This window comes from Chanodichthys erythropterus, chromosome 10 (genome assembly GCF_024489055.1).
Source record: "Chanodichthys erythropterus isolate Z2021 chromosome 10, ASM2448905v1, whole genome shotgun sequence".
Taxonomy (NCBI): Eukaryota; Metazoa; Chordata; class Actinopteri; order Cypriniformes; family Xenocyprididae; genus Chanodichthys; species Chanodichthys erythropterus.
In genome coordinates, this window is record NC_090230.1 from 26,144,830 (window position 1) to 26,169,793 (window position 24,964).

Consider the following 24,964-nt stretch of genomic DNA (forward strand, 5'->3'; position numbering starts at 1 on the left):
TCTTAAAAGTGGCAGGTCACAGTATGTGTACTATAAATACTATATACTGCAAGAATAGTATGTAGTACTAGTCACAAGTTGCATCCCAAATGACGCACTATACACTACTCGCACTATTTATACTTAAAACATCATAGAATAGAGCATAAGTACGCGAATTGGGACGCACCTACAGTATGCATAATAGTATTCTAGAATGCTATTCTGATCCGGTATTTAATCATAAAGCCAAAAGTCAAGACATTAACAAACAAAATTTGCTTACAAATGGCAGATGACAGTATACATAGTACATACTGCAAGAACAGTATGTAGTACTAGTCACAGTATACATAATAGCACAGAAGAATGCCATTCTGAACCAGCATTTAAACATAATAGAAGCAAAAGTCAAGACATTTAAACAAAATTTGCTAAAAAATGGCAGGTCACAGTATTCATACTACATACTGAAAGAATAGTACAGTAGCACTAGTCACAGTATACATAATAGTATAGTAGTATGCTACTCTCAACCAGCACATAAACAAACAGCAAAAATTCAAGACAATAACAAACAAATTTTGTTGTGTTTATACTATACATACTACATACTGCAGGAATAGTATGTAGTTCTAGTTACAGTATACATAATAGTATGGTATACTGCTATTCTGAACCAGCATTTAAACAGCCAAAAGTCATGAAATTAACAAAATCTGCTCAAAAATGGAAGGCCACAGTATACATAGTACATACTGCAAGAACAGTATGCTGTACTAATCACAGTATACATAATAGTATGGAAGAATGCCATTCTGAACCAGCATCAAACAGCCAAGAATCAAGACATTTTTAAACAAAGTCTGCTAAAAAAAAAGCAGGTCACAGTATTCATACTACATACTGAAAGAATAGTATGTACAGTAGTACTAATATACATAATAAAATAGTAGTATGCTATTCTGCATATGATTTGCTTAAAAATGGCAGGCCATTTGTACTATACAAACTACACATACTGCAAGAATAGTATGTATGTAATCCTAATCACAGTATACATAACAGTATGGTTGAATGCTATTCTGAACCAGTACTTAAACAAATTTTGCTTGTAGTGTCTTGTATATTTTAGAACAATACTATCTCATGTTCTGAGGTGGATGTTGTATATATTCTATAGGCTTGACGGGTCAGAACATACTATCCATCTGCAGGTGTAAGAAAACTTCAGCACAAGTGCAAACCTCAGCCCAGGAGATCCATCACCAAACAGATGCGCTTGTCACGGGATGAATGAATGGATGAACGAATAGGAAAGCCTGTGTATCAGGCTTCCTCCACGTTTCCAGAGCCCAGGCAATAAATCTGACCATGTCAAAACGGCGCGCCCACGTTCATGGACAAGCTCTGCACGTTGGTGAGAATCAACCCACAGAAATCTGAAGAGAACAATTCTCTGAAACATATTACATAACAGCATTTTTTCACTCCAGATAGCCAAACACTGCCAGAAATTCTGGTAAATTAGCTGCGAAAGTGAATTAGCAGTGTACATTCAAGTGCTATAGCTGTTATACGTTGACAGAAACACTATAGTTTTCTGTCAAAGTTCAAATTAGAACTTGCCAAACTAAGCTATTCAATTAAAATTGTAGATTTAAACAGTAGTTAGCCACACTTACTGTTCAAGCGATTTACAAAACATGTTAACTGCAATAACACTACAAACAAAAACTAGCTATGTACCTTCATTGCAGTTAGCTAATTTTTGTAAGTAGCTATATTTACCTTAATTTCAGTTAGCTAGTTTTTGCAAGTAGCTATATATACCTTAATTTCAGTTAGCTAATTTTAGTAAGATAGTTTTTGCAAGTATATACACCTTAATTTCAGTTAGCTAGTTTTTGCAAGTAGCTTAGCTATACACCTCAATTTCAGTTAGCTAGTTTTTGCAACTATATACACCTTAATTTCAGTTAGCTACTTTTAGCAAGTAGCTATATACACCCTAATTTCAGTTAGCTAGTTTTTGCAAGTAGCTATACACCTTAATTTTAGTTAGCTAGTTTTTGCAAGGATAATTACAGTTAGCTAGTTTCAGTTAGCTAGTTTTTGCAAGGATAATTTCAGTTAGCTAGTTTTTGCAAGTAGCTATATACACCTCAATTTCAGTTAGCTAGTTTTTGCAAGTAGATATACATACACCTTAATTTCAGTTAGCTAGTTTTTGCAAGCAGCTATATACACCTTAATTTCAGTTAGCTAATTTCAGTTACCTAGTTTTTGCAAGTAGCTATATACACCCTAATTTCAGTTAGCTAGTTTCAGTTACCTAGTTTTTGCAAGTAGCTATATACACCCTAATTTCAGTTAGCTAATTTCAGTTACCTAGTTTTTGCAAGTAGCTATATACACCTCAATTTCAGTTAGCTAATTTCAGTTAGCTAGTTTTTGCAAGTAGATATACATACACCTTAATTTCAGTTAGCTAGTTTTTGCAAGTAGCTATATACACCTTAATTTCAGTTAGCTAGTTTTTGCAAGCAGCTATATACACCTTAATTTCAGTTAGCTAATTTCAGTTAGCTAGTTTTTGCAAGGATAATTACAGTTAGCTAGTTTCAGTTAGCTAGTTTTTGCAAGTAGCTATATACACCCTAATTTCAGTTAGCTAATTTCAGTTACCTAGTTTTTGCAAGTAGCTATATACACCCTAATTTCAGTTAGCTAATTTCAGTTAGCTAGTTTTTGCAAGTAGATATACATATACCTTAATTTCAGTTAGCTAGTTTTTGCAAGTCTAATTTCTGTTAGCTAGTTTTTGCAAGTAGCTATACACCTTAATTTCAGTTAGTTAGTTTTTGCAAGGATAATTTTGGTTAGCTAGTTTCAGTCAGCTAGTTTTTGCAAGGATAATTTCAGTTAGCTAGTTTCAATTAGCTAGTTTTTGCAAGCAGCTATATACACCTTAATTTCAGTTAGCTAGTTTTAGCAAGTAGCTATACACCTTAAGTTCAGTTAGCTAGTTTTTGCAAGGATAATTACAGTTAGCTAGTTTCAGTTAGCTAGTTTTTGCAAGGATAATTTCAGTTAGCTAGTTTTTGCAAGGATAATTACAGTTAGCTAGTTTTTGCAAGTAGCTATAAACCTTAATTTCAGTGAGCTAGTTTTTGTAAGTAACAAATGTACCATTGCAGTTAGCTATTTTTTGCTAGTAGCCTGTAGTGCTAACTGCTTTTTAAAGAGTATAAACTACATTAAATGGAATAGCTATGTATCTTATTGGCAGTTATCTATTTTTTTCCTAGTAGCCTACAGTGTAGCTAACTGCTATTTACATGATTAGCTTAACTGTAGCTAAACACATTTAACACAAGTAGCTTGTATTTTAGATTAAATGGAATCAGAGCAGCGCTACAACGTCACATCTAGATAAAACTAATAAACTCTTGTTAAATCCAAAACAGTGACATTTGGCTAAATATTTAACATAAAATGTTGTGCATTGCTATAATAAATAGATTTATCCAACTAGATCTGCTAAAAGAAAGGTTAGCCATCTTGCTAACCTGTTCTAACTTACTGTATATATTGGCAACAATTTGCTAAAAACAGTATGGATTAGCATTTCAAACACTATGATATGTGATTATTAGGCATTTTTAGCTCAATTTTGTGCAATATCGCCTTTTAGCAAGACAATAAAATTAGTGAAATAAATCAGCATATCAGCACATCTTTCATAGTGAGTGGTGAAGCATGGAATAGTTTTAATATACATTTCACGTTTTTGATCCAGATAATAAAGGTCTACAACAACCAGCAACTCATTTTTATACGAACGATATTCTACATACTGTCCTTTTTGAAGACGACCTGCTATTTTAGCCTCACATGAGGCGGAAATTAATAAAAGACTATTTGATGGCTTAATAAATTCATTGAACTCTCCCAAATACTCCGAGGAGAAAACATTAAGGCCGACCTTAAAGATGCAATCTGTAATTGATAAAACTACACAGCCAAATCTTTAATAAATATGTCGAACTGCCATTGGCAGCCTGTCAGTTGCAACAAGTCCAGACTGTATCTGGGTTTAAGACGCCTGGGGAGGTCTGGTTATCTTCAGATTCAATCCAATATAAATAAAGTACTTTTATTATAATTATTATTATTAAACATGGTTACTGATAGCTGTGTAGAATGGCACTTGATAACCACTCGACATATTCCTTACTGAACAGTTAGACAGACAGTACACACAAACAAAAATGAGTCTTTCAGTCTTTCAGACTGATGGGGTTTCGGTTCAATGGCGTGAGTCCAACCGTCGGCCATTTTGGCTCAAACACGAACAACCCTGCGGCTTAGTCAGGGTTCCTGAAAGGGCTCCGGAAGAAGCTGGTGGGGGCGTGGTTATGTAAAACAAGCAGATGTGTGTGACCACGCCCCCTGGTTAAGCCACGCCCCTGAGTCCCCTTGTAGAACCATCTTTACAGGATCTGCTCAGTACTGGATGCGGAGATGTCTAGAAGTCTCCAAGCAGCGTAGGGGTTCAACTCGTCCTGATCTCGACACAACGCCCAAACGTACATCATCCTCAGAACCTTTTCCTGTGAAACAAGCAAACACAATGAATGGTTGTTTTTTGTGGCCTGTTCTAATTTTAGTTTTAGTCTAGTCTTGTCATTTTAGTTATTAGCTTTAGTCACGTTCAGACTCTTTTTGGTCTAGTCAAGTTTCAGTCGACTAAAAGTCTGAGCATTTTAGTCAGAATTATCCATGACTATTTTCTTCTAGTTTTAGACTAGTTTTAGTCAATGAAAATTGTATTTTAGTCTCTTTTTAGTAATGCAATTCTATTTAACCCAGTCCCTAGTAGCATAGATGAAACCAAAATGTTCTTTTGGCAAAACCCATTTCAAACAAGGTTATCTTATTATATTATTGTTACCTTATAGATAATAGCTTATAATGCCTTCAGATGTCTCTTAACCCTTTAAGACCTGAAGGCTTTTTTATCGTTTTTTTTTTTTTTTTCTGAGCGACATGAATAAAAGTAAAGACTCATAACTCCAAAACTGTATCAAGGAGAGTCAAAAGGGAGGTATAATTTGAATTCTTTTTACATTTTTAGAAAGTATAAATTACCTTTGGACATTTTCATGCTGAGAAAATGCTGATACAAGACTTAAAATATATATATATATTTTAAAATAATTTTTCTTTTTTTTTATTTGACATGGAATAACTCAGGAAGGCAATAAGATCGGAGAAAATTTATTTTTTGGTGATGCTCTCCTACATGTGAGCTGCATCTGGTTCAAATTTTGTGGTGATAGCATATAAAGTATAGTTGAATAAAGTGTTATTAATTTTTTCGCAGCTAGATGGCGCCAGCAGGCGGTAAACTCTGGTTTAGAGGCACTTCTCAGCACTCCTTAGGAGTTTTTCAAAATGGTTAGATGCATTAAAAAGCTGAGTTTCTAAGCTATTTTGGATGGTTTCGGGATCATTAGATACACATCCCGGAAAGATGAGAGACATGTTTTTGGCAGAGTATGTTAAATCATTCCGTGATTAATATCTTGTGATCAACGCAATATATCATGTTGATTTTAATCGTGAGAATCTGCTTTAAATAATGATGTGCATTTTCTATGATCTGTGCATTTTTCATGAAGTTATGAGCACGTGAAATCTACATATTTCCCTACATATCGGTCCCTCACCGCAGCTGAATCTTCTAAATAATGGCGCGAGAGGGGCTTGAGGAAGTGACATCGCCTGCGTCTGCGCAGTGCGACCTGATGCAGCCCCTGAAGTGATACACAGGAAACGGAAATACTATAAAATAATAATAATAATAACGCAACTAAATGAGACGAAATAACGTTATAAAATTTCGTTCCGTCTCGTTTTGAAGAGACATTTTAGCATAGTTTTTATTTTGTAAACCACATTTAGTCAACAATATTGCATTATACATTTAATTACAGTCATCGTCACATGACTAGCATTTACATCGCGTCTCGTTTTTGTAAAGGTTCGTTGACAAAAGCAACACTACGTCAGATTTATCCAGACACATGACAGCTGCTTCAGCAGAATATCCACGACTGTCTGAACTCAATGATTCGAGGGCGGCGGACTGTGATAATGAACTACAAACTTCTAATGTAAAAACATCCCTGGTGTGTCGTTACATTTGGCCTTTTAACAGATTTATACGAACTGCAGAGTCACGGCGGCTCCGAGTGAGATCATTGGAGGGGTCGCCGGAGGTGAATCTCAACCTTCGACTCGGCACTTAACGACGCTAATGGCTAGGAGTCGTTTGTCATGTGAGCGCTGACTCACCGGGTCTCCCTCCACGACTTCACCCTTCATGTTACGGATGACCATCACTAGTTGAGCCTGGAAGGTGATGATGAGGACGGGACCTTGTTCCATCATCTTCCCCATTGCCAGCTTCAGAGAAAACAAAAACAAGTTATTTTTAAGACTTTTAAGAAGAAGAAGATGGCATAATGAAATTTAGATGATCTCACGTCTGATTATTCTGCATTATACGTCCATCAGGACGCTCTGATGGAGTTACTGAGCCATTAAGATGCAGCAGACGGATATTATGTGTCTTTCCTTCGGTACTTACATCAATGTTATCAATGTCCAGGATCTTGGAGTGAAACTGGAGGCCCATGGCTTTGGCCTGCTGGATAGGGTGAGCCAGCTGACTGTACGTCTGAAACCAGAACCAGTGTTACAGCAACAAGTTTAACACCCAAAATGAAGTCTAGAAAACACCGGAGATTGTGGGACACTCACGGCCTCGTAGCACCAGTCTTTCAGCACGTCCAGTTCTCCTTGGATCATGGCCTGCAAACAGAGCGAATGTTCAGTGTTTTATCGTGGATGTCTTTCGATGTTTCGGAGCGATGCACGCTGGGATTTTTTTGTCTCTCACCTCGAGGATGTTGGGAATGATGTCCCTCTCGCACTGCTTGAGGAAGGAATCCTTGTCGAAATTCGGATCCACCTTCAGGATCTCAGTCAGAACCTCAGACATCTCGGTTTTGGAGAATAAACCGCCTGAGAAGAGCAGAGGACAGTTATGATGATCAATGGATGGATCCATCATACCTATCTATCTATCTATCTATCTATCTATCTATCTATCTATCTATCTATCTATCTATCTATCTATCTATCTATCTATCTATCCATCCATCCATCCATCCATCATACCTATCTATCTATCTATCTATCTATCTATCTATCTATCTATCTATCTATCTATCTATCTATCTATCTATCTATCTATCTATCTATCCATCCATCCATCCATCATACCTATCTATCTATCTATCTATCTATCTATCTATCCATCCATCATACCTATCTATCTATCTATCTATCTATCTATCTATCTATCTATCTATCTATCTATCTATCTATCTATCTATCTATCTATCCATCCATCATACCTATCTATCTATCTATCTATCTATCTATCTATCTATCTATCTATCTATCTATCTATCTATCTATCTATCTATCTATCTATCTATCTATCCATCCATCCATCCATCATACCTATCTATCTATCTATCTATCTATCTATCTATCCATCCATCATACCTATCTATCTATCTATCTATCTATCTATCTATCTATCTATCTATCTATCTATCTATCTATCTATCCATCCATCCATCATACCTATCTATCTATCTATCTATCTATCTATCTATCTATCTATCTATCTATCTATCTATCTATCTATCTATCTATCTATCCATCCATCCATCCATCATACCTATCTATCTATCTATCTATCTATCTATCTATCTATCTATCTATCTATCTATCCATCCATCATACCTATCTATCTATCTATCTATCTATCTATCTATCTATCTATCTATCTATCTATCTATCTATCTATCTATCCATCCATCCATCCATCATACCTATCTATCTATCTATCTATCTATCTATCTATCTATCTATCTATCTATCTATCTATCTATCTATCTATCTATCCATCCATCATACCTATCTATCTATCTATCTATCTATCTATCTATCTATCTATCTATCTATCTATCTATCTATCTATCTATCTATCCATCCATCATACCTATCTATCTATCTATCTATCTATCTATCTATCTATCTATCTATCTATCTATCTATCTATCTATCTATCTATCTATCCATCATACCTATCTATCTATCTATCTATCTATCTATCTATCTATCTATCTATCTATCTATCTATCTATCTATCTATCTATCTATCCATCTATCCATCCATCATACCTATCTATCTATCTATCTATCTATCTATCTATCTATCTATCTATCTATCTATCTATCTATCTATCTATCTATCTATCCATCCATCCATCATACCTATCTATCTATCTATCTATCTATCTATCTATCTATCTATCTATCTATCTATCTATCTATCTATCTATCTATCTATCTATCTATCTATCTATCTATCCATCCATCCATCCATCATACCTATCTATCTATCTATCTATCTATCTATCTATCTATCTATCTATCTATCTATCTATCTATCTATCTATCCATCCATCATACCTATCTATCTATCTATCTATCTATCTATCTATCTATCTATCTATCTATCTATCTATCTATCTATCTATCCATCCATCCATCATACCTATCTATCTATCTATCTATCTATCTATCTATCTATCTATCTATCTATCTATCTATCTATCTATCTATCTATCTATCTATCTATCTATCTATCCATCCATCCATCCATCATACCTATCTATCTATCTATCTATCTATCCATCCATCATACCTATCTATCTATCTATCTATCTATCTATCTATCTATCTATCTATCTATCTATCTATCTATCTATCCATCCATCCATCATACCTATCTATCTATCTATCTATCTATCTATCTATCTATCTATCTATCTATCTATCTATCTATCTATCTATCCATCCATCCATCCATCATACCTATCTATCTATCTATCTATCTATCTATCCATCCATCATACCTATCTATCTATCTATCTATCTATCTATCTATCTATCTATCTATCTATCTATCTATCTATCTATCTATCTATCTATCTATCCATCCATCCATCCATCATACCTATCTATCTATCTATCTATCTATCTATCTATCTATCTATCTATCTATCTATCTATCTATCTATCTATCTATCTATCTATCTATCTATCCATCCATCATACCTATCTATCTATCTATCTATCTATCTATCTATCTATCTATCTATCTATCTATCTATCTATCTATCTACCTATCTATCTATCTATCTATCTATCTATCTATCTATCCATCCATCATACCTATCTATCTATCTATCTATCTATCTATCTATCTATCTATCTATCTATCTATCTATCTATCCATCATACCTATCTATCTATCTATCTATCTATCTATCTATCTATCTATCTATCTATCTATCTATCTATCTATCCATCTATCCATCCATCATACCTATCTATCTATCTATCTATCTATCTATCTATCTATCTATCTATCTATCTATCTATCTATCTATCTATCTATCTATCTATCTATCTATCCATCCATCCATCATACCTATCTATCTATCTATCTATCTATCTATCTATCTATCTATCTATCTATCTATCTATCTATCTATCTATCTATCTATCCATCCATCCATCATATCTATCTATCTATCTATCTATCTATCTATCTATCTATCTATCTATCTATCTATCCGTCTGTCTGTCTGTCTGTCTGTCTATCTATCTATCTATCTATCTATCTGTCTGTCTGTCTATCTATCTATCTATCTATCTATCTGTCTGTCTATCTATCTATCTATCTATCCGTCTGTCTGTCTGTCTGTCTATCTATCTATCTATCTGTCTGTCTGTCTGTCTGTCTGTCTGTCTGTCTATCTATCTATCTATCTATCTATCTATCTGTCTGTCTGTCTGTCTGTCTGTCTATCTATCTATCTATCCGTCTGTCTGTCTATCTATCTATCTATCTATCTATCTATCTATCTATCTATCTATCTATCTATCTATCTATCTATCTATCTATCCGTCTGTCTGTCTGTCTATCTATCTATCTATCTATCTATCTATCTATCTATCTATCTATCTATCTATCTATCTATCTATCTATCCGTCTGTCTGTCTGTCTGTCTGTCTATCTATCTGTCTGTCTGTCTGTCTATCTATCTATCTATCTATCTATCCGTCTGTCTGTCTGTCTATCTATCTGTCTGTCTGTCTGTCTGTCTATCTATCTATCTATCTATCTATCCGTCTGTCTGTCTGTCTATCTATCTATCTATCTATCTATCTATCTATCTGTCTGTCTGTCTGTCTGTCTGTCTATCTATCTATCTATCTATCTATCTATCCGTCTGTCTGTCTGTCTATCTATCTGTCTGTCTGTCTGTCTGTCTGTCTATCTATCTATCTATCTATCTATCCGTCTGTCTGTCTGTCTATCTATCTATCTATCTATCTATCTATCCGTCTGTCTGTCTGTCTATCTATCTGTCTGTCTGTCTGTCTGTCTATCTATCTATCTATCTATCTATCTATCCGTCTGTCTGTCTATCTATCTATCTATCTATCTATCTGTCTGTCTGTCTGTCTGTCTGTCTATCTATCTATCTATCTATCTATCTATCTATCCGTCTGTCTGTCTGTCTATCTATCTGTCTGTCTGTCTGTCTGTCTATCTATCTATCTATCTATCTATCTATCTATCCGTCTGTCTGTCTGTCTATCTATCTATCTATCTATCTATCTATCTATCTATCTATCTGTCTGTCTGTCTGTCTGTCTGTCTGTCTGTCTGTCTATCTATCTATCTATCTATCTATCCGTCTGTCTGTCTGTCTATCTATCTGTCTGTCTGTCTGTCTGTCTGTCTATCTATCTATCTATCTATCTATCTATCCGTCTGTCTGTCTGTCTATCTATCTATCTATCTATCTATCTATCTATCCGTCTGTCTGTCTGTCTATCTATCTGTCTGTCTGTCTGTCTGTCTATCTATCTATCTATCTATCTATCCGTCTGTCTGTCTGTCTATCTATCTATCTATCCGTCTGTCTGTCTGTCTATCTATCTATCTATCTATCTGTCTGTCTGTCTGTCTGTCTGTCTGTCTATCTATCAAATTGTGACTTTATATCTCTTTATTTCTTGTAGTTATTTTGTAATTTCAACTTTTAATCTCACCATTTTGACTATTTCTCATTATTGTGACTACCTGTATCTGTCTCTAAATAATAAAAAGTAAGAGTAAGCATAAAGGCAGTGGCGTCTTTACCGATGATGTCTGTCATTTTGTCTGTGACGGCGCGGGACGCTCTGATGAAAGCGTTGTCACTCTCATCGTACTTCATCTTCATCTCAAAGAACCCTGGGAGGACAAAAGCGCATGAAGAGACTCAATAACACAACACATACTGGCTGTCATTGTGTCAGCACAACCCGACACTAAAATGATCATCTCACATCATAGTTTGGGCAACACGGCAGCCTTTCCTCTGGAAAAGATTGTGATCGTGAGTCTGAGCCAACGGGCGGCGGGTGCTCGTTACTGAGCCTCATTATCACTGCGCTTAACGAGCCTCTAATTGATGCAGTGAACTCTTCAACACCACACAACTACCAACTAACATCCAGAGCCTCTGTGAACATGCAGCTCTCGCCATCTATTGGTCAAACATGTGCACTGCAGCTCAACTCACTGTTAAAAACAACATTGTTGTCCTTGAAGTCCTTCCACTGCTGATACCATTTAGAGTCCTTGTGAAGCACGACACCCATCGCCTCCCTTTAAGAGAGAGAAAAACACTACGTTAAGACGTTATTAACGATTACGTGCAATGATTACGATGAACTAGAGCTCATATTTCTATATACTTCTATATTACACAATGTCACTTATTTTTCCATTTAATATACAGCAACATTTATTCTTCTTAAAATAAACATTTGCCATCATATTAGACCTACTCGTTGGCCTCGAAGACTCTGGCTTCAGCGCCTCCTGCCTTGGATGAGAAATCGCTCCTCTTCCTCAGTCTGCTGGGCGGCCGGTACGGGCCGCTCTGTCCGAGTTCACCGATCTCTTTCTTCACGCTCTCGACGCCCTGAACACAACAAATATAAGATATATTCAGAAAAGGGTCCATTTCATCCACTTTCACAACATATATGCAAGAAAACTCATTGCTTAGAAGATATAAACAGTATTTCTTTGATTTGACAACAACCCAAGATGCAGCATGGCAGTAAGGACCTGTGAGATCGCCCGAAACGCTCCGGTCTTTCCCAGTTTTTCTCCGCCCTTAGACATCGTCTCTGCTGACTGTTTGGCTGTTTTGGCAGCCTCCTCCACGCCTTCTTTGATCTTCTTTCCGATGTCCGAGCGACCCACCTCTTCCAAACCCTGAGGAGAAACGCACACAATCAGCATTAAAGGATTAGTTCACTTTCAAATTACAATTTCCTGATAATTTACTCACCCCCATGTCATCCAAGATGTTCATGTCTTTCTTTCTTCAGTCGAAAAGAAATGAAGGTTTTTGATGAAAACATTCCAGGATTATTCTCCTTATAGTGGACTTTAATGGACTCCAAACGGTTGAAGGTCAAAATTACAGTTTCAGTGCACCTTCAAAGAGCTTTAAACGATACCAGACGAGAAATAAGAGTCTTGTCTAGAGAAACCATCGATTTTCTAAATTTTTTTTAAAATTTCATACATTTTAACCATAAATGCTCATCTTGAACTAGCTCTCTTCTTCTTCTTCTCTATTTGAATTCCAGCAGTGTAAAGGTGATGATACACGGGGCAACTTTTTGAGCAATGTTGCTGGGCAATGTTGCCATCAACGGGCAACCTGATGAGACACAGGGCAACTAATTAAGGCAACAGACAGTTGGCAGCAACTAATCAGAGAGGAGCAAATCTATTGCTAACTCAATAAATATTTTATTATAAACACTTGTTAGGCATTTTATTTCTACTTTTCAAATATTTTCTTCATTTTTATTAAAAATAAATGCCTTTCCGATCTGATTAGTGACAGGAAAAGGGAGAAGAGCGAGTTCGGCAAAAGGAAGATTCGAACCCGCGTCGATCGCATCAAAAGCTATTCAAATGTCAAACGCCCTACAGCCTACGCTACTACAGACGTTGAAAAATCCCGTCTTTTTAGTATTTAACTGAAATCATTCAATAGCTTCATTACAGCATACACACATTACTTTCGGACAGTTGTTGGTATTTTAAGCAATATATGAGGTAAATTCCCTGTTTTGGGTTGACGCATGACAACTTACTAGCGTAAAAAGATAAAAGTTCACACTCCTTTTCTCCGCTCCACTGCCGCTGAGAGGCCGCCATCTTGTTTGAATTTTTTCTGAAATCTACGAACCGGTCACGTGATCGGCTGCTAACATTCTGATTGGAGGATCTCAAAAAATTGCCCACGACCGATCTAACGTATCCAGATATATATATTTGTTGCTCATTCTCAATGGGAAAGTGCCCAAGCAACGTTGCTCAAAAAGTTGCCCCGTGTATCATCACCTTAAGTGTATTACTGCCCTCCACAGGTCAAAGTTTGAACTAAATTGTCATATTCAATATGCTAGTGCAAGTATAACAATTAGTTCAAACTTTGACCTGTGGAGGGCAGTAATACACTTAGCAGCGTCTACACTGCTGGAATCCTAATAGAGAAGAAGAAGAGATAGTTCAAGATGAGCATTTATGGTTAAAATGTATATAATTTTAATTTTTTTTTAGAAGATGAGCGATCGTTTCTCTAGATAAGACTCTTATTCCTCGTCTGGTATCGTTTAAAGCTCTTTGAAGCTGCACTGAAACTGTAATTTTGACCTTCAACCGTCTGGAGTCCAGTGAAGTCCACTATAAGGAGAAAAATCCTGGAATGTTTTCATCAAAAACCTTCATTTCTTTTCCACTGAAGAGAGAAGAACTAATCATTTAATCATTATCAGGTCAATCACTGCTTAAATATCAACTACAATATGGCAACATGCCATGACTACAACACTGAGCAGTTATGTAAATAAATCACTGCAGTTTAAATAAGTTTTTCCACACAAAATCAGAACAAAATCCAAAAGATTATTTTGCAATGTAATTCTTCACAGAACATCGCAATACTGCAGCCTAAACACTCTGCAGAAACGTAACGTTCAGCACTTATGTAAATGAAAACACTTTGAGTGAATAAATAAATATTAATGTCCTCTGAAATGAGACAAACTGCATGTCAAGATGTGCTGGAACACCCAGGAATAGCAGTAATTCCCACCTCCTTCACAGTGTCTGATATCGTCCCCAGAGTTTTCTTCAACACCTCAGAGGTTTTGACTGTTTCTGACTCGATGGTTTTCTGAAAGACACCAACAAATACATAGTTCAGCACAATTTCACCGGGGACACACGATGCTTTCAGCCATTCCATAATCACAGTAATAGTAGGGCTGTCAACATTAACACGCAATTAATTCAAAATCCTTAACGCATTAAAATAATTCAAATAAATGACTGAAGCAAGTGAAATTACGTCATTAACATAATTTACGTCACGCACGTCAAGTTTATCTGTGATCAGCGCTCTCGACACACTGTTCAGACACATTTCCGTACATTCACGTCATTTCCACTCACATTCAGGATTTCTGTGTTTAGTAATTCTGAATGGATTCGTCGGCATACAGTATGCAAGTCAAGATGCTTGGTTTCCATCTGGTTTGGTATCACATCTTGACTTGAATAAACTGTAAACAAGTCTTTGCTGTTGCACTGAACTAGGAGTGCATCACGATTTTCGAATATTCGATTAGGTTGATTTAATTATAGAATATTGAATATGTTGTGCAATTATTGTCTTAAAAAAATCCCCTAAAGCACCTAAAAGCTGTCAATCAAGTCTCAGACAACAGAAAAAGCACACATTGTCTCACTGTAGACTTGCGTGGCATATAACAAAGACATTAAAATGAATGTTCTGTCACATAATTCAATATTATCACCACCCGCACCATCGTTTTGATTTTTTTTATAGTAATACAATCATTTAGTTCAGATGGAAAACAGACATTACACTTTAAAACTGAATGCATCCACTCAATTCATTTCGCCTCACTCCTGACTGACAAGACGATGGCGGAAGATTTAGTTTCAAAGTGAAAGCGTCCATTTAAGCGGGTTTGTCACTGTCCTCTTTTGTTGTTGCGATTTTCATTAAGAATTCATTAAGAAATGAATCGCCACTCCCAAACTGCCTCTAATTTGAAATAATTGATAATAATCGAATAATTCCCAGCGATCATCGAATATATTTTTGCTTGAAATGCCCATCCCTACACTGAACACATACTGTAGGGGAGAGCGGGGTAAGTTGTCACAGTTTTCACACTGTCTATCATTTCCTGGGCACCATACATCACAATGGGATAAATGTCATACCAAATGAAAGAAGGAAGCCTTGGGCACATATGTTGTATTCATTACATTTTCATATCTTATCTCATTATGGAGTTGTAGACTGTTGAATAGAGAATGTGCGCTTTTTGCCCCATCGGCGGGTAAGTTGTCACATTAGATTATCTAAAAATAAGTACACAACTACTTCATTGTTATTATTGATTTTAGTTTTTAAATTCAAACCAGAAATGGAAATATAAAAAAATCATGCCTAGAGAATTTGGACAAACAGTTATTTCAATCCAAACACATTAAGACCACTTTACTTTGAACTTTAAACTCAAACTTTCTCTGGATTGCACATAGATCCATATTAAAAGTGAATGGAATACTGCAGATAACTCGCTTTATCTCTGAATATAACTGACTTAACCCGTTGAACCTCTTTTCTGAGCATGTTCTATGTGTTTCTTTGTACTGGGGCAAGTTGTCACATGTGACAACTTGCCCCAAACTGACATGTGTGTTAATGTTGGCTAAATCTCAAGGTGAGCTCAACATAGCACGTCAGCTAAAGTATCAAAAGACAAGTTATTGTCTCCTCTATGTTGTGCAAATCCTCTATATCTAACAAAGTTGTATTGCATAAAATTTAAAGTGCAAATTTTTTACTTTTTAAGCCAAAAAATAATAAAATTGTGCTAACCTCAGATTAGAGCGATCTTGACCACATGTGAACAGGAAATTGACTATAGAAGAAGTCGCCACACAAAGTGGGATTTGCAATGATTAATCGTTAGCAAAATAAAAGTCTGTGTTTAGGTAATATATGTGTGTGTTCTGTGTATAATAATTATGTATATATAAATGCAGACACATACACATATACATTTAAGAAATACATGCATTTAAATAAATATAATTTATAGTGCATGTAAAATAAATATTTTATATATAAATCTAACATTTTTCTTAAATATATGCATGTATGTGTCTGTATTTATATATATGCATAATTATTATACACAGAACACACACATATATTACCTAAACACAGACTTTTATTTTGCAAACGATTAATTTTTTTGAGAGAACGCAAAAGCATTTTAAAGTTTTTTCTTCCCCATCTTATATTCTTTCTATCACCATGTCCCTTTAGGGTCTCCGTAGAGCACTAGTAATCCAGATTTGGTAATCTGAAAAAGTGTGTATCTGGATCAGAGTGATCTAATCCAACTCTGCTTTGAAGAACCAGCACAAAAGTAAGATGAATTACCAGATCCTGGACATTAAAACATAGGATTTCCAAATCCAGATCATTCTGATCCAGATTAAACTTTCTGAACAACTGGCCCTTGGTTATTAGTGTCCTTTTTTCAAATATATGATAAAAGCTTGCAGAAAATACAGTTTACCCTTCAATCTTTGCTGGATACAGCAGCTGACAAAATAAACATGTTAAACAAGATGAATGGTGTATGTTTAATTTCAGGATAAATGTGTTATTAATCGCAATTAAAAATTTGATGCAGCATAAAAACACTCATACGTACATATTTCCTCCTGGCTTGCTTGAGCGCTTCGGATTCTTCTAGTTTTTTGGCCTCCTCGCGAAACTTCTTGATGTTCTCCTTCATCTCTTTGTTCTTGCTCAGTTCCTGCTTGAGATTGTCCAGAAACTCTCCCAGGAAGCCCTTCCGACCACCGCCGCCGGACATAAGCCTCGCCTGCACATAACAAGCATGTGAAAAACATGGTAAAATCCCAAATCTCCCCCCCAAAAAACCACTGACACACCACTCACCTGTGCCGTACTGGCCGCCGGGCCACATATCCTGTACACGTGAGCTCTGTCGTATAACGCTGCATACTGACGAGTGACTAACAGTGCAGAACTTCTCCTGACACACAGCTGAGCACAAAAACATGCATGATAAAGCAGAAATGTCATATTTATGAAGGGAAAACACCATTTAAACAAGCTCAGATGAGTTATCTGATACTGATGACACTTACAAAACATGATATTATACATGCATTATTCATATTTCATAAGGTATTTCCATGGTACATAACCAAAATCCATGGTAATACCATGGTATTTTATTGTTAAGAGATGTAAACACAATAATAAATACCTGCTTGGTGTTTTATTGTGATTTAAAAATACATAATGTCATTTAAAAAAATCTTTATTAGTTATGTTATAATATTTAATGCTCCATCAAGGCCAGAATCATGTTTCATCAGCATGACTAGTGAATCTTTTCACATTTCTGCATTAAAAACATTCTAGTTCAGGTGAATCAAACACGCGCTCGTGCTGCTTTAATCGCAAACATTACAGTTATCGTGACGATATTGGTCGCGCTGTTGATGAGCGCTTAATAAACTGCTTAAATGAGAAACTCACCTGATAACACTGACACAAGGAGGCCGCCATCTTGGAAGCGCTGCGAGTGACCCGTTTGGCTAGTGACCTTGCGACGCAATTCCGGGGGAGGAGCAACGTATGGAAGCAGCCAATGAACAGTCGCTTGTTCTCTGACGTCTCATAAAGTATGTTTTTTTTACTATTATTATATTGCAAGTAATTTATGTACAGCATAGTACAACTATAAATTACTAATTTTATTATTTTGTCTCACTGGCTTTCTTTTAATAAATTGTTTAATCAAACAAATAATTTGTTTTGTTTATATTTTATACGAATAGATATTTTTGACAATAATTTTCTTTTTCTGCCTTTTTAAAAAAAAATTGCAACGATTTGTTAATCATTGTAAAGTTTAGTATATGATTATATTAATGTATATCAATTTGTTAATTGTTTATATTTTATACGAATATAGATATTTCTGATAATAATTCTTAAAATGTTAAAATTGCAACGATTTGTTAATCTTTGTAAAGTTTAATACAGGATTATATTAATATATATATATATATATATATATATATATATATATATATATATATATATATATATATATATATATATATATCAATTTGTTAATTGTTTATATTTTATATGAATAGATATTTCTGATAATTATTTTTCTGCATTTTTTTTTAAATTGCAACAATTTCTTAATCTTTGTAAAGTTTAGTATAGGATTATATATATATATATATATATATATATATATATATATATATATATATATATATATATATATATATATATATATATATATATATGTATGTATATATATATATATATATATATATATATATATATATATATATATATATATATATATCAATTTGTTAATTGTTTATATATGAATAGATATTTCTGACAATAATTCTTAAAATGTTAAAATTGCAAGGATTTGTTAATCTTTGTAAAGTTTAATACAGGATTATATTAATATATATATATGTATATATATATATATATATATATATATATATATATATATATATATATATATATATATATATATCAATTTGTTAATTGTTTATATTTTATATGAATAGATATTTCTGATAATTATTTTTCTGCATTTTTTTTTAAATTGCAACAATTTCTTAATCTTTGTAAAGTTTAGTATAGGATTATATATATATATATATATATATATATATATATATATATATATATATATATATATATATATATATATATATATATATATATATATCAATTTGTTAATTGTTTATATATGAATAGATATTTCTGACAATAATTCTTAAAATGTTAAAATTGCAATGATTTGTTAATCTTTGTAAAGTTTAATACAGGATTTTATATATATATATATATAAATTTGTTAATTGTTTATATTTTATATGAATAGATATTTCTGACAATAATTCTTAAAATGTTAAAATTGCAATGATTTGTTAATCTCTGTAAAGTTTAGTATAGGATTATATTAATATATTTCATAAAGAAATCTTTCATAAAGGCTTATTTTTTTATTCAGAAATTAGCCCTCAGGCACAGCAAATCAGAATAGTTTATCATAGTTTGTCATGAGAAAACATAATATGGTCATGATTTTATTTATTTTATTAAAACAACTCTTCACCTCACAGTAACACTATAATCATTTGTCTGTCAGTTGACTTTTTTGTAGAGTTTTAAAAGCAAAATTAACATACAAATTGTTGGAAATTGGGCTTAGACTCAAATAATAATAATAATAAAACGATATCTAGAACCATAAACCACCATGGGACATACTAATAGCCCTAATTATGAATTAATACAATTATATTCTTCAAACCCCGCCCCCAAAATCATATCAGCCAACCGGATGTGAGCATGCAAAATGACTGACAGGCAGAGAGTGTTCCGAATGATTAAAACAACAATTCTGTCATAGAGAAAGATGGGATTTCTCACAACACCTATTTTAACAAAAAAAAGCAGAAGCTTTAAAAGTCAAACTCATCAGCCGAGTTTTTAACATGGTCAATATTCATCGTCGAGTGATTTCCAATCATAACGTTCTGCGCGTTCTCAATGTGGATGCATGATTGTTGCGGCTGCCATGATCCAGGTTGCGTATACATTGCTCCATTAAACGGAGGTGGTGCAGACGCTGTGTGTAACATCTTATTTTGTTGCATTTCGCTTTCCAGTTTCAGTCGTGCTAATTTTTCAGTCTCTAGTTGTAGTTCCGCGTTTCTGGCGTTCTCCTCTCGCAGTCTCTTCTGTTCCTCGTGTAGCTTCTTCTTCCGCTGGCCCATTAGCCAAATCTTCTTTTGATTTGCCACTTTGTCCGGTGTGATGGCCTTCAAGACGTTGCGTTCGAACATTCTGCTTTCATCGAGAAAGACCTTCGTCCTAAGCACCAACGGAAAACTTTCGCGAGACAAGCGGTTTTCGCGAGGTAGCAGCGGAATAACAGAGTTCAGTTTGTGATGGTTTTCCAGCGAATTCACGATCGCAGAATCGGCGGTGGTCTCGCTGAGGTTGGATTTGAAGTTCTGCGTGAGCAGCAGCAGTGTGAACGCCGAGTTCTCGATGGCGTCCTCAATGCATCGCAACGTCGACCTTCCCGGTTGGGCGAAGTCATCGGAAAACGTTGCGCCAGGCGCGGAGATTATGCTCTCGATTCTTTCTCTGAGTCTTTGCGCCTCATCCGCGTCTTCTGCTTCGTGGAGGATCACGAAGGCGTAAAACGTATCTTCTACGTCGCTTTGGCTCACTTCCGGAGAGCAAAAACTGTTAGCTTGAGTTGGTGGTTTGAGATCTTTAGCGTTAGCATCATTTGGGCTGGAAGAAAAACTAATATTTGTGCTTTTGGATGTCACAACTTGGGAGCTTCCTTTGGAGTCTACACACTGCTTTGAATTTGTCGCGTGATTGACTTCCGCTGTCTGTAGTTGGTTGTTCCCACGAATATTCGTAGTTGGACGTCGTAGTTGGTCTTGACTGGTTGTACTTTCACTATTTGTTGGCGTGCGTAAACTCAGCGGCTTTGATTCTTTCGTACTGGATTCTGTAGCAGTTGGCGAGCTAATTTCCAAACTATATGAACTGCAGACCGAACTTGATTGCTGAGACAGCAAACGGGTATCGTTTTGCTCAGATACATCTGGAGACGTCAGATTGAAAGTAGCAAGTTCGGTGTTGGATTTATCGATAGCATCAGGTCCGCAGACTTGCTTTACTTCCTCCTCGACATCTAAAGATCGCAAACCAGACGTTCTGCTCGCCGCAAGAGCCGCGAGGTACGCTTGATCTCGTAGTGACTTGTCGCACAATCGCTCCTGCACCAAAATGCCGAAAATTCTTGCTATATCCAATAACGTTTTGGCGTCTGTTGCCTTAAAACCGCCAATATGGCCGCTGTTCAAACGCTCTCCGTGCATTTTGAGCATTTCGGCCAAGTAGCTTCCAATGCTGCTGTTGCTGTTAGCCATTAGCTTAGCATGCGCCTCGCTGTACCGCTTCAGGAGAATCAAGCACATGGCGTGCACCAGCTCCTCGGGCCGTTCGCGGCCCATTTTGAAGGTCAGGCTGAACCATCGCTCCTGCGCAGCCTGGGAGAGGATCTCAAACACCTTGGCGAGATTCGGGAATTGCTCTTCTGCCATTGTTTACGCAAGTGCGGCCGATCATACGTGAATATGTGCTCTCATATGACATGTTCACGTCATTCCATTCAATCTGAAGTCACTCAGGTGAACATGAGGTCCTGAATGATGAAAGACAAAGTGAAAGTTGATTATGAGTCTATTTGAATATTTCAATATCGATAACAATATTTTATAGACTATCAAATCATTTTACATTTTAATTGAACACAAGCTGTATCTTTCATTCACCAGAGATATTATAAATCAATTTAAATGAATAATAAAATAATTTTAAAAAATCCTAATTAAATGTTTAATGACTCTTTAAAGAGCTTAAAGATTAGAGAGAAAGTCATATATGGCTGTCAGCCACAATGTTGCTAAGTCTGCAGATTTCCCGCGGTTTACTAGTTTTGGGCAGCGTTGCCAAGTCCGTGGTTTTCCCGTGGAATTGGGTTACTTTTAAGGCAGGAACACACTAAGCCGACGCCGACGAACTAGGGGCAACGAAAGCAGACTGTGGGGTTGGCTCACGTCGGCAACGTCTGGGTCCAAAGTTGCCCTGACACACCAAACCGACGCTCGACAGCTGATGGCCAAGTAGCACGTCTGTTCTGCGCCTGTGTAAGATGAAATGCCTTTCCGAACCAGCAGGTGGCAGTAACTGAACAGCCAATCAGAATGATCAGATAGCCCGACGAGCTCCGACACAACATGTCGAATTGGCCGAAAAAAAGCCGACGAGGACCAACTTCAGCCACACCGAGAAAACTTAGTCAAACAAAAACTGCCCGACTGCCGACCGTCGCCTTGGTGTGTTTCTGCCTTTACACTGTTGCCGTGGGTTGTTTTTCATGTCCGCGGGTTGAAGCGATAATGTGATAACATGATATTTAGGAATGCACCTGGAATGCAAATTTTACCAGAGGAACCCCACCAAAAAAGCAAATTTTACCCCCCGAAACGCGATTTTTTACTGTAGGACTCACACTGAAATGTGATTGGGCAAGTTTTGAGTAGAAATTGGGCGGGTTTTGGGCTAGTTTTGAGCTAGTTTGGGCTAGTTTTGAGTAGCAATTTGGCGGTATTTTCTGCGATTTAGTAGTTTTGGGCTACTTTTGAGCTAGCTTGGGCTAGTTTTGAGTAGCAATTTGGCGGTATTTTCTGCGATTTAGTAGTTTTGGGCTACTTTTGAGCTAGCTTGAGCTAGTTTTGAGTAGCAATTGGGTGGGGTTTTCCACGATTTAGTAGTTTTGGGCTACTTTTGAGCTAGCTTGGGCTAGTTTTGAGTAGCATTTGGGGAGGATTTTCCATGATTTAGTAGTTTTGGGCTACTTTTGAGCTAGCTTGAGCTAGTTTTGAGTAGCAATTGGGCGGGTTTTGTTGTGAAAACCTGGCAACCCTGTTCAGCCATGATGTTGACCAAATAATTAATAAATAAATTCTACCCAGGTAACAGTGAGCGTTCTCATAACTTTAGCTAACAATGTGACAATGTTCTCTCAAAGTTCTTCCAGTATAGTTATTTGGTCTTTAAATGTTCACAAAAACATTATTTATAAGTCGTTCATGGAACGTTATACCTAACGTTTTAGTTGGACATTCATCTAACGTTTTTTTAGCGTAACTACATCAAAAATAACGTTCCCATAATGTTTGAAGAGTGCTAAAATGGAATACGTTAGCATAACCACGAACATTTAAAACTGGACATTTTTTCACTCAGGTGAACATGAGGTCCTGAACGATGAAAGACAAAGTGAAAGTCTATTTGAATATTTCAATATCAATACAATATTTTATAGACTATCAAAGCATTTTACATTTTAATTCAACATATGTATCTTACATTCACCAGAGATATTATAAATTATGAATGAATAATAAAATAATTAAAAAAATAATTGTTTAAAGGTTTAGTTCACCCAAAATTATAAGTCAAACCCAATGACTTATAAACTGATGTTTTCGAAACACTGCTTCAGGAAGCTTCGGAGCGTAATGAATCAGCGTGTCGAATCAGCTGTTCAGAGCGCCAAAGTCATGTGATTTCAGCAGTTTGACGCGTGATCCGAATCATGATTCAACACAAAAGAGTAATAACGCTCCGAATCTTACTGAAGCAGTGTTTTGAAATCAGCTATCACTAAATAAGTCGTTATTTTGTCCTTTTGGTGCACCAGAAATATTCTTGTGGCTTTATAACATTAATATTGAACCACTGTACTCACATGAACTGATTTAAATATGTGTTTAGTACATTAATGGATCTTGAGAGAGGAAATGTCATTGCTGGCTATGCAGGCCTCACGGAGTCATCGGATTTCAACTAAAGTATCTTAATTTATGTTCCGAAGATTAACGAAGGTCTTACGGGTGTGAAACAGCATGAGGGTGAGTAATAAATGACATTATTTTCATTTTTGGGTGAACTAACCCTTTAATGACTCATTGACGGTTTTCTTTAAAGAGCTTAAAGCTTAGAGAGAAAAATAATGGCTAAATGGCTGTCAGCCACAGTGTTGCTAAGTTTTCCCGCGGTTTAGGGGTTGGGCTAGTTTTGAGTAGCAATTGGGCGGGTTTTGTTGTGAAAACCTGGCAACCCTGGTCAGCCATGAAGTTGACCAAATAATTATAATAAATAAACATAGGCTACATACCCAGGTAACAGTGAGCGTCCTCAACACTTTAGCTAACGATGTGGTAATGTTCTCTCAAAGTTATTAACAAAGATCCAGTAAAGTTATCTGGTCTTTAATGTTCTCAAAACATTAGCACAAAAACATCATTTAAGTTATTACCTTTTATAGTAGGACGTTCATCTAACGGTTTTTAACGTAACTACTTCACAAATAACGTTTAAAGAGTGATAAAATGGAATACGTTAGCATAACCACGAACATTTAAAACGTTTTCATCGTTCAAAGAACATTCAGAAAACGTTTTTAATACATAACTTAAAGGGATTGTTATAGCGAAACGTTCTTAGAGCATTTTTTTGTTAGCTATCGATTCATAATATTATAAAGAAACACAAAGTGCGTGTTTCTTACCTTTGTAATAGTTCTGCATTAATCCAGAAGCAGGAAGAAACAAACAGACATTCACACTTTCGCAAAAGAAACAGTGAATCTGTAGAAATTGATTGATTATCAAACACAAAGACGCTTATTTTACCGGTTTTTTTATATCTAAAGCATTAAATGACACACTGATGTTTTTAAAACGGAATGTTTTTCGCTTTCTCTGTATTGCGGAAGAAGGTAAACAGCGTGTGGACTTTACAGTGCTTCACTAGTTTAAGATGACCAAAAGATGGCAGTAAAAATTACTGGAATAATTTACACTAATGGTCTTGCATAAAAAGACCTGTTGATCTAGTATAACAAACATACTTTTACGTTGTTTAGCATACATTTAAAAATATGTATGACT

General features: G+C 35.6%; 2 protein-coding genes across 2 annotated transcripts; both read right to left on the reverse strand.

The window, feature by feature from the left end:
- Positions 1 to 3,671: 3,671 nt before the first annotated feature.
- Positions 3,672 to 17,980, reverse strand: timm44 (translocase of inner mitochondrial membrane 44 homolog (yeast)). The gene is made up of 13 exons (XM_067396785.1): positions 17,907 to 17,980; positions 17,298 to 17,405; positions 17,047 to 17,220; positions 14,376 to 14,456; positions 12,326 to 12,475; positions 12,040 to 12,176; positions 11,772 to 11,857; positions 11,348 to 11,440; positions 6,950 to 7,074; positions 6,811 to 6,861; positions 6,638 to 6,727; positions 6,343 to 6,453; positions 3,672 to 4,595 (listed from the first exon to the last, which is right to left on the reverse strand). Exons 1-13 carry the CDS (start codon positions 17,934 to 17,936, stop codon positions 4,476 to 4,478), a joined length of 1,356 nt encoding a protein of 451 aa, XP_067252886.1. The 5' UTR covers positions 17,937 to 17,980; the 3' UTR covers positions 3,672 to 4,475.
- Positions 17,981 to 19,417: 1,437 nt separating this feature from the next.
- On the reverse strand, positions 19,418 to 24,808 carry ticam1 (TIR domain containing adaptor molecule 1). Its single transcript, XM_067396783.1, has 2 exons — positions 24,583 to 24,808; positions 19,418 to 21,648 (listed from the first exon to the last, which is right to left on the reverse strand). Exon 2 carries the CDS (start codon positions 21,545 to 21,547, stop codon positions 19,880 to 19,882), a length of 1,668 nt encoding a protein of 555 aa, XP_067252884.1. The 5' UTR covers positions 21,548 to 21,648; positions 24,583 to 24,808; the 3' UTR covers positions 19,418 to 19,879.
- Between the last annotated feature and the right edge of the window lie 156 nt (positions 24,809 to 24,964).